At 40.1% G+C, this 18,031-nt stretch overlaps 1 protein-coding gene across 5 annotated transcripts in view; it reads right to left on the bottom strand.

Moving 5' to 3' along the window:
* The window catches only part of Rere (arginine-glutamic acid dipeptide repeats), a 376,646-nt gene that overhangs the window by 142,083 nt on the left and 216,532 nt on the right, over window positions 1-18,031 (bottom strand). For all 5 annotated transcript variants that reach the window (XM_036177343.1, XM_036177344.1, XM_036177345.1 and 2 more), the window contains 2 exons: window positions 16,359-16,455; window positions 9,061-9,165 (listed from right to left, as the gene is read on the bottom strand). In XM_036177343.1, coding sequence (XP_036033236.1) covers window positions 9,061-9,165; window positions 16,359-16,455 — 202 coding nt within the window. The remainder of the gene's footprint in view (window positions 1-9,060; window positions 9,166-16,358; window positions 16,456-18,031) is intronic.

Raw genomic sequence — 18,031 nt, 5'->3', positions numbered from 1 at the left:
AATGGAGAGCCTCAGAACTAGACTGAAACCCTTTCACATAGGAAATGTTCATGTGAACAAATAACATGGAATAATAATTCAATAGAGCCACCTGAATGTTGAAAAAAAAAAAAACATAGGAACTATTACATAAAATGTTCAGAAAGTCATATTTTCAATATTATTATTGTTTGGTCTCACTAGATCCCCTGGATGACACCAACGGCCCGAATCCCAGAGCAAGCCTGAAGTCCTCACTCTTTTGTTTGTTTGTTTTTTGTTGTTGTTTTTGTTTTTTGAGAGAGGGTTTCTGTGTGGCTTTGTGCCTTTCCTGGAACTCGCTTTGGAGACCAGGCTGGCCTCGAACTCACAGAGATCCACCTGCCTCTGCCTCTGCCTCTGCCTCCCGAGTGTGCCATCACCGCCCAGCTTTTTTTTCTTTTTTTTTTCTTTTTTCTTAGTAAGTGATGAGGAGAGCCCTCACACCTGTGTCTGTTCTCCCAATGATGGCAGAATTCACCTGCGAAGCATGGACCTGACATTTTGTTGTTGGCTACTGAGGAGGAAGAAAGGCAGCTTGTGCCAGCTCAGCCAAAGGGAGAAGGCTGCGTGCAGCCCTACCTACTTCCTCTTTCACCCAGGTCCCAGAAGTGGTGACCAGTCCACTGCTCATTTCAAATTCCAGACTATAGTTGAAACCGGGGCTCTCAGAGAGCTGGGTCCCTGTGTGACAGTCTAGAAGTGCTTCCTGATACACTTGCTTACACTAGTATCTGATGTTGGCCTCATCATTTGCTGTTCCTTTTATTGACTGTAATTAGTTGGTGGTGAATGACTTCTTTCTTTTAATGTTCATCATTTCTAAGTGTAAGCTCAACATTCTCAGTTTATCTGTGGCCATCCTGCACAATCCTGCACAAGAGTATACCCTACCAAAAACTTCTTAAATACTTTTCTGTTGTGGGGCTTCACCAGCATGAGTCTATATATTATCTCCTCCTTGAGTCCTCAGACTTTCTGGGTCACACACACACTTCCTAGAGACCGACAACAAACCTGACCTAAGGTTCACACTAGGAATGAAGATATGCTCTCGGTTCAGGTTTTCTTATTTAGTATTTTATTCAACATCTGAGGATATTTTCAGGAAAACAGTTACTGTAATAATCAGATCTGGGCTTTTATCCTATTGTGCTGAGGGCCTTTTAGCACAAGGAAAACTGTTTCAAACATGATAGCAACCAAGAAAATGCTTATGCAGCTCTAGTGGCTCATTCCCAAAGTTACACAAAGATTTTTCAGGAGATTAAAGAATGTGTAGGGGAAAAAAAAAAAAAAAGAATGTAGCACCTTGTCAATGAAAATATATAACTACTCCTATAATTAGCAAGAAGTTACAAAAAATCCAAAACCTTACACAAGTCACCTGCAGGATTAACTATGACCACCTTCACATGATAGATGCAGAATAGATTCCAGGAAACGAATACCTCACTGACAGACATAAAGATAAAGTGGCCGCATGAGACTAGAGCCCAGGCATGCCAGATTCAAAAGGAGACAGTCCTTCCCAGGGCTGATCTTAACTCAAAGATGAGCAGTCAATTAAATGGATATGAGGTACTAAGTGAAGCAAGTAAGGCCAGTGAAAACAGACAAAGAACCATGGTTAAGACCAATTTATTGCAGCTCAACCAAAGACTCTGGGGTTTTGCCTGACTGTACAGCAGGTCTAACTGGTTCTGTTTACCAAGATCTCAGAGCCTAGATTTCTTTCCTTTTTTTGGGGCGGGGGGATTTTGAGATAAGGTTTCTCTGTTTAGCCCTGGTTGTCCTGGAACTCACTATGTAGACCTCAAACTAAGAAATTCACCTGCCTTTGCCTTCTAGTGCAGGAATTGAAAGCATAAGCCACCAACTCCTGGCTGAACTTTATTTATTTTGGGTTTTGTTTATGTTTTGTTTTTGAGACAGGTAACTACCTACCTATGTAACTACCCTGGCTGTCCTGGAACTTACTCTGTAGACCAGGCTGGCCTGGAATTCGGAGATCCACTTGTCTCTGCCTCCCAATTGCTGGGATTAAAGGAGTGAGCCAACTGTCTAGCCTGAAATTTATTTTGTAAGTAGTCCGTAGAATTTGAATTAGATTCTTCATATAAAAGAAAAGCACAATAACACTATTTTACAGAGAGCACTCACTCACAGAAGTAAATGTGGGATGAATCTTGTTCACATAAGACCAGTGAATGTTCCCTGAGTATACGGATATCAGAAACAGACTCTGAAATCAGAGCTGAATACTGAGGGTTCGAGGTTAGGCTGCTTGAAGCTCTCACATGTCACTCACCCTTCGTACTTTATTTGAGCAGAAAGTTTAGCTCCTTAAATGACAAGGGAAAATGGATGGAGTCACATTCCCTTATCTAAATCTGAGACCCTTAGGGTCAGAGGTTTTTCAGGGTTAGGAACTTTCAATCATAATAACCACATGATATAGTATATAGCATCCTAGGAGCACCTAAGCCATAACTACATTTGTATTTTATATTAAAATGGGCAAATTTACACAAAGTACACTGAATTACAAGTATAGCCTCAGATCAGTGTAAGTGAGGTGTGGTCACAAAATGAATTCTGGTGTCACTGAACATATACTGTTAGGATTTCAGATCTTTTTTGCATTTTAGAGTTGAAAAGATCACAGATCCAATTATTGTAGATGGTTTTGTAACAATTATTATTCTTGATTTAAAAAGCAAACAAAAGAAAATATATGGTATTTTCTTTCCAAAACACCAGTCTTTGGTTGAGCTGCAATAGATTGGTCCTATAAATGAAATTCACATTAGGTAAAGCTAGATTACATGTATGAGAGAAAACATACATTATATGGCTCCCCACCATATGGCCACCCACTTATTTTCTGCATATGAAGAAAACGAGTGGGTTTGCCTTTCTTCTGTCTCCACAACACTGTTGTTTCTCATTATCCCTCTCCTTTCCTATCTCTCTCTCTCCCCTCACTCACATCTCATAAAAGAAAACACAAGATGTGAAGTCGGCAAAGGGCTTTCTCCCACTTGTAGACCCCGAGTTTCCTTTGCTTGCAGAAGGATTTTACTGCATGCAACCCCACTTGTCAACTCTTACTGTTCCTTAGTAAGCTAGTGGAGTCTTTTGTAGCTTCACGTCTTATAGAGAAGTTTGCAATCTATGTTGGATAGCTTTTGCATGAGATGAAAGACAGATTAGTTTCAGCCCTCTCCATGTTAGATATGTAGACTTAGCAGCATCTTTTGTTTGAAGAAGTGCTGCTCTTTTCTCCAGTGTCTATGTTCTGGCATCTCTTGTGAAAACCTGGTGGCTGTAGCTGGCCTCTATGCCAGTATCACTACTGATGTTCCTATAGCTAGCTCTGTGGTATACTTCCAGTCAGATGTTACAGAACCGCCCCAAACTGCTCTTTCTGCTTAGGGTTGCTTCAGTTACTTACAACACTTGGTACTTCCACCAAAGTTTTAAGATTACCTTTAGCTCTATAAAGAACAGCAATGGAAAGTGATGAGGATGACACTAGTTCCAGACTGCTTTAGGAATAAGCTATTTATACAGTATTAATTTTGCAATCTCATAAGCATGGAGGGCTTTTCTTCTAAATGTCTTTAGAGTAGAGGGTTTTAAAAATTGTATTGTTTTCTGTATATTTATTTTTATTTACATGTGTTTATATGTACACTTGGGTGTCCATGGAGACCAGATAAGGATGTCAGATCCCCAGGAGCTAGAGTTACAGGTGGTTATAAGCCACCTGATGTAGGTGCTCGGAACTGAACCCAGGTTCTCTGGAAGAACGTTTTGTGTTCTTAAAAGAGGCATTACTCCAGCCCCAGAGCAGTGTTTTTAAAATTTCTATTATAAAAGTCTTCCTTCTTTGATTAGGCTTATTCCTGCCATGTAGGGGAAGGGGTATATATGTGGCACTAGGGAGTGAACACACAGCCTGCATGTGCTAGTTCAGTACGCAGCCCCTCCCCACCCTCTTTATTTTGGCTTTTCAAGACAGGGCTTCTCTGTGTAACAGGTCCTCTGCCACTGTTGGGATGAGTGCTGGGATTAAAGGCATGTGCCAGCATCTACCGGCCCAGCCCAGTTTTTCTTTAAAGCTACTGTGAATGCAAATATTTTTTTCTTGAGTCCCTGTCATGGTAAATTCATTATTGGTATAAGAAAAAACTAGCCATTTTTTTTTTTAAATGTGTATGAGTTTGCCTGCATGTTTGTCTATGCACCACATGCTAGCCTAGTCCATGGAAGAGGAGGGTGTCAGATGGATGCTGGGAACCAAACCTGAGACCTCTGTAAGAACAGCAAGGGCTTTTAACAGCTGAGCCAGCCCCTACTTAAACTGTTCTTATCTTCATTTTAGATGGCCCTATAAGGAATCAATTTTTACTACCTTTATGAGGGTCTGTTTTCTTTAGCAAAATGAAATTTGAGCTTTTCATTTTCAAATATAGGCCATGCATGTACTAAGAATGTATTTGATAATAGTATTTCAAGTCACTGTCCCTCTCTCTTTTTTGAGATTGGTCATAGGGTTTTGTGCATGTTTTGCAAGCATTCTACCACTGAGCTACATTCCAACCCCTTTCTACTTTTAATTTGAAGGGAAGGTCTTATCAAGTTGCCCAGGCTGGTTCTAAATTCACTCTGTAGCAAAGGCAGATGTTGAATTTGTGATCCTCTTGCCTCAACCTCCCAAGAAGCCTGAGCCACCAGAACCCGCAGTTAGTTTTAAATATGTGCATTATCATGTCTTTCATTACCCAAGAAAAGTATGAGTGAACTCAAACTAGCATTCCTGTGTTAGGCAAACTGAATGCTGTTGTAGTGAGATCATATTTATTTATCCATTTTTTTCCTAATATTTCCAGCTTCTGGAATATAGCTTATTCAACATACTCCCTGATAATTCTTAGGACATCATTGTTACCTGAAGTAATGTTCCAATTTTCATCTCTAATGTATTAATCCAAGTTGTTACTTCTTGTCAATTTATATTTTCAAAGAACCAGTTCTCTGACTTATTGTACTGTCTTAAGGCTCTGTTTCATTAATTTCATTCCTGATCCTAATTATTTCTGTCTACTAGTTTTTGGTTGGTTAGGTTTGTTCTTATTTTTCTATGACCTTAAAGTGCATAATTAAACCTAATGTTGTTGTAGAAATCTCTGTGGTTTTTAAAGCAAGAATAGTTTATTGAGTAATTTTGCAAGAGGGCAGGAGAATGGGCAGTGTCTAGAATGCTGAATGTAACATACAGCCTTCACAGCAGTACATGTCTTTGTACAACTGCCTTCATGGCATTCCAGAGGTTCAGATAAGTAGTGTTTTCATTTTCATGTGCTTTTAAGAATTTTTAAATTCCAGCTCTAATTTCAATGACCATGAGCATGTGTATAGCGCGTGCGCGCACGTGTGTGTGTGTGTGTGTGTGTGTGTGTGTGTGTGTGTTCACATGTGTGCACAAGCTTCGTGAAGACACCAACTTTGTTTCTTTTGAAGGGTCTGGGTAGTCCTGGCTGTCCTAGAACTCTCTCTCTGTGGACCAGGCTAGCCAAACTCAGAGATCTGACTGTTTCTGTCTCCTGAGTGCTGGGATTAAAGGTCGTATGCTACTACCTCCTGACCAAGAAGGTCTTTTTATTGACCTGGAACTTGCCAACTAGACTAGGCTGACTGACCAGCAAGCTCCAGTTTCTGCCTCCCTGATGTTAGGATTGTAAGTGAAAGCACCACAATGCATGCTTTTATTTACATGGGTTCTGAGGACTGAATTTGGATCCTCATGTTTGCAAAGCAAGCGTTTTCCTAGCTGAGCTATCTCCTGAGCCAATAGTTTCTGTAATTTCTTTTGCTATTGGTTTTGTGCCTTATTCTGCTATGATTTAATTAAATCTAAGAAATCATTTTAATAGTTTTTCTTTGAGATTTGAATTATTTATTTATTTATTATTATTATTGTTTTTGTTTTGTTTTTCGAGTCAGGGTTTCTCTGTGTAGTTTTGGTGCCTGCGCTGGATTTCACTCTGTAGACCAGGCTAGCCTCGAACTCACAGAAATCCACCTGGTTCTGCCTCCCGAGTGCTGGGATTAAAGGCGTGCACCACCACCGCCCAGCGAAAAAGAATTTTTTTTTAACATTTACTTATTTTACTTTATATGTATGACTGTTCAGCCTGGATGTATGTACATACACCATATGCAGGCCTGGAACCGGCCCAAGCTCTTGAGAATGGTGCAATCTCCTAAACTGGAGCCATCATGTGGGGCCTGGGAATCAAATACAGAGGCTCTGTGAGAGCCACAAGTGCTCTGAGCTGCCAAACCATCTCTCCAGCCCCTGTGAGGGTTTCTGTGATGACCTAAAATGTATTTGTTTATGGAAAGATGTGTGTTTTGCAGTTGTTTTCTAGGCATCTGTTAAGTCCCTTTGCTCTGCGGTATGGTTCTAATGCTGAAGTTTCTTTGTTGATTTTGGGAGATGGAACAGGAGATGTGGATGACCATATTCATTGATGACAATGAGCTACTAAAAATCACCCATTATATCATTTTTATTTTTACCTCTTTGGGCCTTTCTATACGGCAGTATTTGTTTTAGCCTCGATGTTCAGTGCACATCTATTTGCAACTGTTATTAATCTCCTAATGGAGCCTGGTTTCTTTAATTCTGGTACTCAGGAGGCAGAGGCAGGCAGGTCTCTATGAATTCCAGACCAGCCAGGACTACATAATGAGTTCTAGGACAGCCAGAGGTAAGTAGTGAAACCCTGTGGGGTGTGTGTGTGTGTGTGTGTGTGTGTGTGTGTGACTAAAAACAACAAAAATCTCCAAATGAATTGTTCCCTTTGTCACTACACAGTGACCTTCATCTCCTCTAAGGCTTGGCATCTATTTTAGCACATGGAACCAGGGCTCTCCCAGTTTGTTTTCAGTGTCCAGTTGATTGGCATGCTGCTAACAGTTGTTCTGGTTTCATTTGTGTTTGATAAAACGTTCTGACAAAAAACAACATAGGGAAAGAAAGGTTTGTTTTAGCTTACAACTCTAGATCATCACTGAAGGAACTTCAAGGTAATCCTGCTTGCCATTCCACACAAGCAGCAAGTCTAGCCAAGGAACTCACTTCATAGCCAAAGAAGTATAGCAAGAAACATGAAGACATACCTAGCTAGCTTTCTTTTCTTTTCTTTTTTTTGATTTTTCAAGACAAGGCTTCTCTTTGTAGCCTGGCTGTCCCGGAACTTGCTCTATAAATCAGGCTGGTCTCAAACTCAGAGATCCACCTGCCTCTGCCTCCCAAGTACTAGGATTAAAGGTGTGTGACCCCACCACCTGGCTTCTTTTTTCTCTCTGTCTTCTAAAAAATTTATTTAGGTTTTTAAAATTAATTTTATTTATGTGTACTTATGTTTGCCTACATTAGTTTATGTGTAGCATGGGTGTTCAGAAAAAGGGTATGAGATTCTTTTTCTGTAACTGAAGTTATAGGTAGTTCTGAGTCACCATGTGGGTGCTGGGAACCGAACTTGGGTCCTCTGTAAGCATAGCAAGCACTCTTGACTGTTAAGCCATCTCTCCATTCCCTTAGCTAGTTTTTCTTTCTTTCTTTGCTTTCCCCCAAGACAGGGTTTCTCTGTGTAACAGGCCTGGCTTCCTGGAACTCACTCTGTAGACTCAGAGATCCGCCTGCCTCTTCCTCTCGAGTACTGAGACTAAAGGTGAGCAACACTACCATCTAGCTTTATCTAGCTTGCTTGCTTTCTTCCTTCCTTCCTTTCTTAAAAAAAAAAAAAAAAAGATTTATTTATTATGTATACAGTGTTCTAATTGCATGTATGCCTACAGGCCAGAAGAGAACACCAAATCTCATTACGGATGGTTGGGAGCCACCATGTGGTTGCTGGGAACTGAACTCAGGATCCCAGGGATCTTAACTGCTGAGCCATCTCTTCAGCCCTTATCTAGCTTTCTTACACAGCCCAAGATCACCTGCCCAAGGAATGGTGCTAATCACAGTACGCTGGATCCTCCAGAATCAATGAGCAATCAAGTCAACCCCTGACAGACATGCTTATAAGTCAATCTGACCCAGTTAATGACTCAATGAGACTCTCCTTTCAGCTGACTTTAGGCTTTGTCAAGTTAAAGTTAAAGCTAACCAGGACTAGGGCCATCTTCCACTTTCAGGCTGTGTACCTTTACTGGTGAAGTGCATTTCTCATAGCCACACTGCCCTTCATATATGTTGTAAGATATTGTATACTGTGTGAAGACACATTGCTGTGATTGGTTTAACAAAGAATTGAATGGCCAATAGCTAGGCAGGTGATGAATCTAGGTGCTCAAGAGACCACCAGGAGACACAGAAGTAGGATGGGCAGTATGTGGCAGAATGCTGATTAACAGAAATGGGTGAAGTTATAAGGGCTAGTTAGGAACAAGCCTAGGCTGTAAGTCAAGATCTCATAATTAAAGAAGTCTCCATATCATTATTTGAGAACTGGCTGGTGGGACAGAAAAAGACTCACTACACATGTGAATAATTACTCTGTTACTCATGTACAACTTACCAAAATGGCAGGAATAGGTCCTGTCCACTTCCTACCACTAGTCTCAACCAGACCTTTCATGAGAGTTCTTGAGGTCTCACTACCTACAGCAAACTGAACAACAAAGAACTAACAACCTTTCCAACTGACCTCTTTCCAACACATTATGGAAAGCTTAACAAAGTCTGCATCAAGGAAATAATCTACCAGAGGTCCAAAGAACAGACCGACAGATGTACTCTATCCTTCTCTCTCTTCTCTACACCCTTACTTCTGCACCTTTTCTTGCCTAATAAAAGGAAAAGCAAACAACAAACCATATTAAATGCTGAGGTTTACATAGGATTTTGGAGTCATTTTTTGGTACCTTAATAACTTAAGTATAGATAGTAAACGAACAAGTACATACACATGTAAGTGAGAAAAAGGAAAAACTCTGAATGGGCATAACTGATTCACTTACCTTGTCTCAGGGTTGTAGCCTAATATGTAGAAAAATGAGTCCACACGGGCTTTAAACTCTCGAGCAGCAAATATGTCAGAAAAATGGGAGATGTTACACTTCCCTCTGGGGAAAAACAAAAGACAAAAAGTATATTTAAATAAGTTGCATTCCAAACCAACAATACAATTAGAAGGGGTGAGGGTGAGGGAAACACATGTCTGAATCTGGTGTTCAACACACACTCAGTCACCATGCACAACTGGCAATCGTTTTGTTTAAGGATTGCTTCAGTTTACAACTTTGTATCACAGTTGCTTTTACTTTGTGATAAAATAAAAACAGTTAAACCACAGAGATAAACTGGGACTGAGGTGTTGTGGCTAGACAATCACTGCAGTGGAGTAATAATCAAAACAGTGGATTGTCCACAAGCCTCTACCAAGTAAAGTTGTCACAACAAAACCCACAGAACATGAACAACAAAGGAGGATCTTAAGGCAGGGCTGTAATAAAATGAACTTAAGCAAACTAGAAACAAGAAGAATATTAAAATAATTGAGGAAATACATAATAAAAATTTCAATTTAAACCTTTTCTGAAGCAAAATGAGTCTTTTTCCCCCCACTACACTGAAGGAGGACCTTAACTGCTGGCTCAATTGATAGCAATCCTCACCACTTTGAATACACAGTTTCTGGTCCTTGTTTAACATCTAAGAGTTAAACTTTCCATCTAGGTTTCCACAAAGTTGGGTTACAGTATATGAATAATTCCCAACTTCCAGGCAGTGTCATGTGACTACAGAAGGAAACAGCAACATCTCTAGGTGTGACCATCAGCCAAAGTCAAACCGTCCTATAGCCAAAACCTGAGAGACGCTTCAAGAATTCAGAGAGCTACTTCCAGACACCAGGAACCCAAGGCAAGGCTAGAAATAGCACGGCAGGCAGTGGGCCCAACTTCCTATCACACACACGCATACACTCTTGGCAGAGCTCTAGGAGACAGGAGAGTTGGGACAACACCGGATCACTCAAAAGCAAGGTATTAATTATCTCACAGTGTGTGGTCAAATGGATGAGAGGGGATTGAGTGTTAAAGAGAGAACTGCCATCATTTCCATCTGTTTGAAACATCTGGTTTCAGAGTTTTCTATGGTCCTGTCACCCCCATTCCTAAAGTAATTCTTTACTGCTAACAGAATGCAAGTAAGGGCAGGAGAGCTCCCATGCAGTCATGCACCATTAAAGGAGGCACTCTAGAAAAGTCTCACCTCAGCTGGGGTGGTGGTACATACCTGTAACCCTGGCACCAGGGAGGCTGAGCCAGGAGGGTTGCAAGCATGATGTATATACAAAACAAACAAACCCACACTCAAAAACCAGGCAGGAAGGATCAGTGACCAACCCTTCAGTGGGGCGTCCAGAGTTGGTGGTCCATTCTACACAAGTAGAGACAGTGAAGGAAGGACCAACGGTGAGGACAGAGCCTTCAATATAACACAAGGAGGGAATAGGAGTAAGACTCATTTCTTTAAATTATCAATAACTAGGAAAGTCTTCCCATTCCTGAAGTTTATGTAAAACAAAAAAGCCTTACTCAATAACAAAAACAATGAAGGATCTTGAAAGACAGGACTTTCTATCCTACCAGATTAAAGTAGAGAAATGTTTGTGAAATTACTTTCTCAGGTTTCATATGACATCTATTGTCTTACCATGTACTACATGGACATTTTCAGAATCCCTTCTTGATTTCTTAAGCAGATGGTTGTGCATAGTTTTCATGGTGGTTTCTCTACTTAACAATGCACACACAAAAATTAGCATGGTGGTAACTATGCTAACAAATACTCGCAACTCTAGGCAGTGCAGAAATCCTACTCGTACCTAGATCCCTTAAACAAGATTGACCTAAATACTTCTTCATGTAACCAGGACAAAAGTCAGCACATTCTTTTGATTTTTTTGTTTGTTTATTCATTCTTTCATAAGCTGGGGAACTCATTCATTAAAACTTCTTAAAATTTGTTTACTGATGTCTTTAGTTCAACTAATTTTCCTTTGACCATTTCTTGAATGCAAGCCAGGAATATATTGCATCTTTCTTTTCATTTTTGCAAACTTCTTTTCTTTTAGCTTAAACTGCCCCTTATATCAGAAGTTGTTTTAATAGGAAGTATTACATTTCTGAGTGTAGAGGGCTTTTATTCCTTTGTTTTTCATGGCAAGCTACTAATTTATAGCAATATAATCAGACATTTTTGTCTTACAACTTAATATACAAGCAACTTTTAAGAATATGAGAGTCCATAAAAAAGAATATGCACTATTATGCAGATTTCAAGGTTCAACAGTCTTACAATCAAGTGCTTAGGAAAGAAAGAACTGAGGGAAGCTGTGCAAAGCCCACAGAAGACAAATGGCCAGCTCTCCTGGAGCATACGAGTCACTATAAACCACGTAGAAAATACAATGTGTTGTCAGATAGAAAAGTCAACACAGGCTTTCTCCATCGGCTAGTCAATACAGCCAACTTGGCAAATACTAGCATCTTCACAGAAAGAAACAAGTCAACACCAAGGCTCATGTGGAAAAGCAAATAATTTTAAAAGGGAGAACTAGTCTAGACATTGGAACACATGATAAAGCTTATAATACAGCAGGGCAATAAGGTGCTAAGTAATGTGTGGACAAAGACACGAAGAAGGTGTCCTGTCCAATGACGCACTACCGTGTGTACACAAAGACACAGACAAAGTGTGCTGCACAGTGATGCATGTGTGGACAAAGTAATAAGGATGTTTTAAGTCAGCCCAAAAAGTGCAGCTGAAGCTGCAAGACAAAGAGCTCTGCAATACATGAAACTTCTTAAGTGATTCTCTACAAAGGAAATTAATCCATTTTAACCCATAAATACAATGACAGCTGTTCATGGCAAAGTGACAAGGTATGTTAATGCAGGTAAACATAATGAAAACCAGAAGCTCTGAATAATTAGTCAAGGATTCTTGGCCCTGAAGTTTAGAAAACTTACCCTAAGTTACCTCTCTAAAATATGAATCCCTAGGTAAGACGGTAGAGTACAGCCTGAACTGCCTTAGTATATTTATTTCTTGTGACTAGTAGAAATAGGAGGCAAATAGTGAGCAAGCTGGAAAATAGCACTCATTCAAGGGCCATTTCTGATCTTCCATTCCGTTTTCAGGTCAGGGCATGCTCACAGCACACATTCCCAGTCACTTTAAAGGGGGAAAGCATCAGCACCTGCAGACTGCAAGAGATAGATAACCACACGACCACACTCTTTTTCAAGATCACTCCCAGGGCTATTTTGCTTCCTATACCAAAGTTATGTGAATACTCAATCAATCCACCAAGAAATGAAATCCCGTTTCTGTGATTTCAAGGCCAGTCTGGTCTACAGAGTGAGTTCCAGGACAGCCAGGACTGTTTCACAGAGAAATTCTGTCTTAGCGGGAGGGAAAAAATAGGAAGGAAGGAAGGAAGGAAGGAAGGAAGGAAGGAAGGAAGGAAGGAAATCCATGGATACCAAATATCATCAGTACCATAAATAACAGTATTACAAGCTTTTCTTCCTTGAACACTAATTTTTATAGACTTCATTGAAATGCAGTAACCAAAAGAGAACATTAGTAAGGCCACCACATACGAGGCCCTCTCTGAGTGTTTTCCACATGCCTGCTGTAGTGGATGCTAAGCCAGAAGATATATGTTCAGGTCATGAGGTCACTGCTAGTTCACATGACCATGAACAAGTATCAAAAGGATGATTAAAAAATTAACCAATTTGATTCTGGTCACAAAGCTTGTACCAGCAGGATTAAACCGAAGTCATCCTGTTTCAATATGGCACTTTTCACTATTATGTCACAATGTCAACCAAAAACACAAGCAGTAATTGACTCAAGATGCTGGTTTCTGTAATGGCAGTGGTGAGTAAGGGTCAGGAAAGAAGAAAGCAAGCACCTACATAAAAATGTGTCAGGAAGATAAAGATGAGGAATGGCCAAGGCCAAGGGCTCAAAACTGGTCACAGCACACAGTAACACTGGCCTCAGCACACACTTCTCAACAGAGTCTAGACTGAGAATCAATTCGTTTGGGTAAGAAAAAGCTAAGATGTCACAACTTACAAAGCAAAGGCTGCAGAGGAATTTTGTTTTCCTTTTGATTTATGGTAACTAAAGGACAAAGCTCTCTTTTCTCTTTTATAACCTAACTCTAGCACCAGCTTGAAAGAAAAAATATAGATATCAGCTTCATCCCAAGTGAATCGTACGGCAGAGCACGGTCAATGGCTGCACGCGGCATGAATCCATGTACTGCATCCTTTGATCTTGTAAAGAATGGTGCCGAGAGCCAACATTATGGGCCTTTTTCTTTTTCCTTTCTTGTCCTCTGGGTGTTTTTTTGTTTTTTTTTAAACACTCATCTGATCCCTTTCATGTGCTTACAAACTGTTTTATTTGTGTCCCTTCAAAACTCAAATCTATCTACAGCAGTACCGGTTTACATGTATGAGAAAGAAAGTACTCTTTCCTGTGGGTGAGTTGTAAAAGAGAACCTGGCAGAAAAAGCTGTCTCTCAATCATCCATCACCTCTCACTCACCAAATGTTTAAGCTAAAGTGCCCTAACTTTGGAGAAGAAAAAAGTAATGAACTGAGATGACTAGGAATCTGCCATTCCATCCTGTTTGATGGGTGGTAACCACAAAGGCAGCCCTAAACTTTTTGTGGTGAGCACATTACTACTGAGAATTAAGGTTAGAGCCATATACTGAGCATCAAACTACAGCAAATGTCAAGTTTTCAAAAAGATTTACCAAGCCAGACCATGAGTGACAAAATGACTGCTTACCACCCAGTCTTCACATCACAAAAGGACACTTCATTTAAGTCTAATAAAACAAAACTGGGGGCTAGAGAGATGACTCTGTGGTTAAGAGCACTAGCTGCTCTTCTAGAGAACCCAGGTTCAATTCCCAGCACCCATATGGCAGCTCACAGCTGTCTGTAACTCCAGTTCTAAGGGACCAACATACTTAATGCAGGCAAACAAAACACCAAAGCATGAGAAACAAATAAAAAACCCAAAATTGGAGAAGTTTCCTTAATGAGAGGTGGGGACTACACTTATAGTGGTTATGCAATATCAAATGGTCAACTCTGAAAACACACATACACATAACATTATAAAGACAAAGCAAGCTGTACTTATGTACATAATTCCTATCTGTATGTAACAACAATTAATGCAAACAAGAGGCCATGAATCTGAAAAAGAGCAAGGAAAAAATACCATATGGGAGGACTTGGAAGAAAGAAAGGGAAGTGAGATGGTATAACCTCAAAAAATAAATCATTTTTAAAAAATAGAGATGAAAGTTTTACACCAGACCTATTACATTTTGGACAACTTTTAAGATAATATCAAGAGGATTAAAAACCTAACAATCACTAAGGACTCTAGTCAGACACCCTGGAAAAATTACCACTTGTATTGCTACTGGAGAAGCCAGTGTGCAGGCTTATGGCTTCGCCTCCCCAGAAGGAGTAGTACAAGCCTGTCTAGAGTAATCCAAATCTATCTGTGTCCAGCTGGTGTTACAGGAGATAAACAGTTCTTCTAAAAATGATACAAATTAGATGAGAATTATTCCTCAAATCTGAGTAGCATTGAGAAACCCACAAATAGCAATTATGTCAGAACATGTTAGACGACCAGTTAGTTACACCTTACATCATTTCCTTAACTAGAACCTGGGTCCTTTAAAACCATGACCTCAATCATCCAGGAGATGGGAAGAACAGAAAGCAAATCAGGACAAATGCTGTATTAGTCAGCTGCCCTACAGTAACTATTGGTCTTGTCAACCTAGTCAACTTCCATTAATTTCCTTTGCTCAGCAAGTAGGCTTAATTTAGCCTGGAAATCCACCTCCAAAGGACAGAAAAAAAATCTTATGGAAATTTGGAGTTTATAAACCACCACAGACACTATCAAAATGTAGCAAAAACTCTGTAGAAAGTAAAATTTAACACACCCACTCCTTCCCTGTGGTAGGGCTCAGAGTATTATTGACCAACAGGCCACATGGCCCCACTGCCTGTTTTTACGTAGTACAAGAGAACAATTTTACATTTTTAAATAACAGAAAAATAGTGGACAAAATGCCTAACAAGGGAAATTTAAATAAAGTTCTTCTTTTCCATTTTCAAAAAAGCTCAACTGGACCATAGCCAACACATTTATTTATGTGTTATCTATTAATTTGTTCCACGATAGCTAAGATGAGTGGAACAGTTGAGATAAAGACCATTATGAAATTTATCTGAGACCCAATGTTTGCAAACCCCGGTCCTGTATTAATGCCCCTGCTCTTCTGCCTAAAGTAACTTTGCACACGAACCCCAGGAACTATGGCTGAGCATGCTGAGGGGTGAGCACTATGTGAGAAACGGTTGCATCTCACTGTAAGAAGCCAGCAAATCTCAACGGCTTGTATTGGACCCATATGCTTTAACAGAAAAAAAGGATTTTGTTGCCATTTGGCACAACTTTATTATTTATGATTTACAGAGAGGGAAGAATTATGATGTTAGGTACCATACTTCTCACGTCACTTAAGAGAATCCAAACCAGCCAGACACATCGATACAACATGTACAAAATGGCAAATGCTGGCACACTGCTCTGGAGAGAGCACAAAGTACAAAAACAGCAGGACATACTCACTTTTCAGCATCATTACCTGACATCACAACTGGATATGATGTCCCTTCTGTTTCAGATTGCACCTTCAATGTATCCCCTACTCTTCAGCATGCTTTTTAGCAAAAATATTCAGAAACAAGAAAAACTAGAAGAACTAGTAAAGTTTTCTATAAACCCTTAGGCTTTCTATAATTAGCGTGCTGGCATAATTGTTTTACCTGTGTTTTTAGTTTTTCTCCTTCCATCTTTCTAGCAGTAGGGCTGGACCTTTATGAAGTTAACGACAGATCTTCAGAACATTTTACCCTGAAAACTTCAGCAAATAATACTAGGATAGTAATTTCCCAGTAAGACACACTAATTAGAAAGCATGTAAACAAATCAGAAGAAAAACAGAGAAAGAGGTCCAGTGGGGCTAGCAGAGATGCCAGCAACCTCTGGAAATGAGTGACCCCAGGGAACAGTGGGATGTTCTCTTGGCAAGATCATGAGTGCTCTGATGGGTGCCATGACTACCAAAGCAGATCAAAGCACCCAGCTCCCACCCTCCACATTCTCCTGACACCTGGATTCTCACCTCAGGGCAGCAGCATGGTACGTGTCAACATAATCAGAAATGAAGAGCTCCCGGTTCTTGATGACTGGATCTGTGATGACAAGTTCTCTCCCAGAGTCTACAAACAAAAGAAAAGTAATTAGTTAACCAAATAAGAAGATATTAAAATAGATTTTCCCAAAACAAGTAGGAAATTTTTGCTAAACTTTTTTCTCAGGTTTTACCTCCTACTAAAGAAAAATAACAAAACCTAGTTATTATCTAAGTATTGCCAATAGGTAATGGGACATGTAGCAGGAATAACAGAACACAATATACAGCTTTGACAAATGTTAGAATGTTCACGAGACCTTTTACCAAGTCCTTCTGTGTCCTGAAATGCCTTCACAAGCACAATTTTTAAAAAAAGAGAGAAATACATTGCCATATCCCAGCAATTTGCTAGCTTTTTTTAAAATAGAAAAAACAACTTCTTAATTTTATTGTTTTATTCTGTGAGCATGTACATGTATATACGCTTATATTTGGGCAAGCACATTCCACAGCAATGTGTTTAGTTGTCAGAGGATAACTTGGGGAAGTCAGATCTTCTCTTCTACCATGTTGGTCTGGAGACTGAACTTAAGTCGTCAGGCTTGGCAGCAAGCAGTTTCACCTGCTAAGCAATTTTGTTGGCCCTAAGATATGTGATGACTATATATTTAGAGAACCTGTCCATTTTATGTTTTCTATCTGTTTGTTTCTGATTGACAGGGTCTGAGTCCAGGATGGCTTTGAAGTTGCTACATAACTGAGATTGCCTTGAACTGATAATCCTCCTTCCTCTCCCTCCCAAGTGCACTACACCACATCTGGCCCCCATCTATTGTATACTGCCAAATATTCCAAAATGGAATGAAGCCACACAGTGACTTGACTAAAAAGAATTATTAAGCTATAAGGGAGGGAGGGAGGGAAGGAGGGAAGGAGGGAAGGAGGGAGGGAGGGAGGGAGGGAGGGAGGGAGGGAAGGAAGGAAGGAGGGAGGGAAGGAGGGAAGGAAGGAAGGAAGGAAGGAAGGAAGGAAGGAAGGAAGGAATCATAATTTAATTAATTGACTTTTATCTTTTCAAAGATGTTTTTCAAAAGTCTATGAAAAGCTCACTGGGGCCTATCAGAGAAGCAATGTGAGTTGGGGAACACAGATAATATATCCTTGGCTGCTCCAGCACAACTCCCATAGGCTCTCTAAACTCAACCTCTTCACAGAATGCCAGGGCGAGCCACCTCACACAACCTCGTATGAATAATGGGACTAGGAGCACAAGGATCCTCTCAAAAGGGCATGGTGACGCTACTAAACACCTGCATAAATGTTGCACACAGTACATTTATACAGGACTTCCATGTCAATAAAGTTCTGAGTGTTGGCTCAGACATAAAAGGCAAAAGTGGAAATCAGCTGCAACAAACTACCGTCCTCTGTTCTGAACGCAGCTCCTAACCCACAGTCCACAGCATAACTCAAATATGGGCTCTCTGCCTAGGATGTGGGAAGAGCTCCTGGAAGGACAAGGGACACAGGCTTACAGAGCTTTAACACTGCTAGTCACTAAGTTAAATAGGAGCTTAAAGAACTATATTACTGCTATTTTTAAAAAAACGTATGCATCAGCACATACTCAAAGGATTTTTCCTCACTGGTTTTTACTTTTT

Source organism: Onychomys torridus, chromosome 2 (assembly GCF_903995425.1).
Source record: "Onychomys torridus chromosome 2, mOncTor1.1, whole genome shotgun sequence".
NCBI lineage: Eukaryota > Metazoa > Chordata > Mammalia > Rodentia > Cricetidae > Onychomys > Onychomys torridus.
Note: the sequence above shows the minus strand (reverse complement) of the source record. Positions and strands in the feature narration are given on the sequence as shown.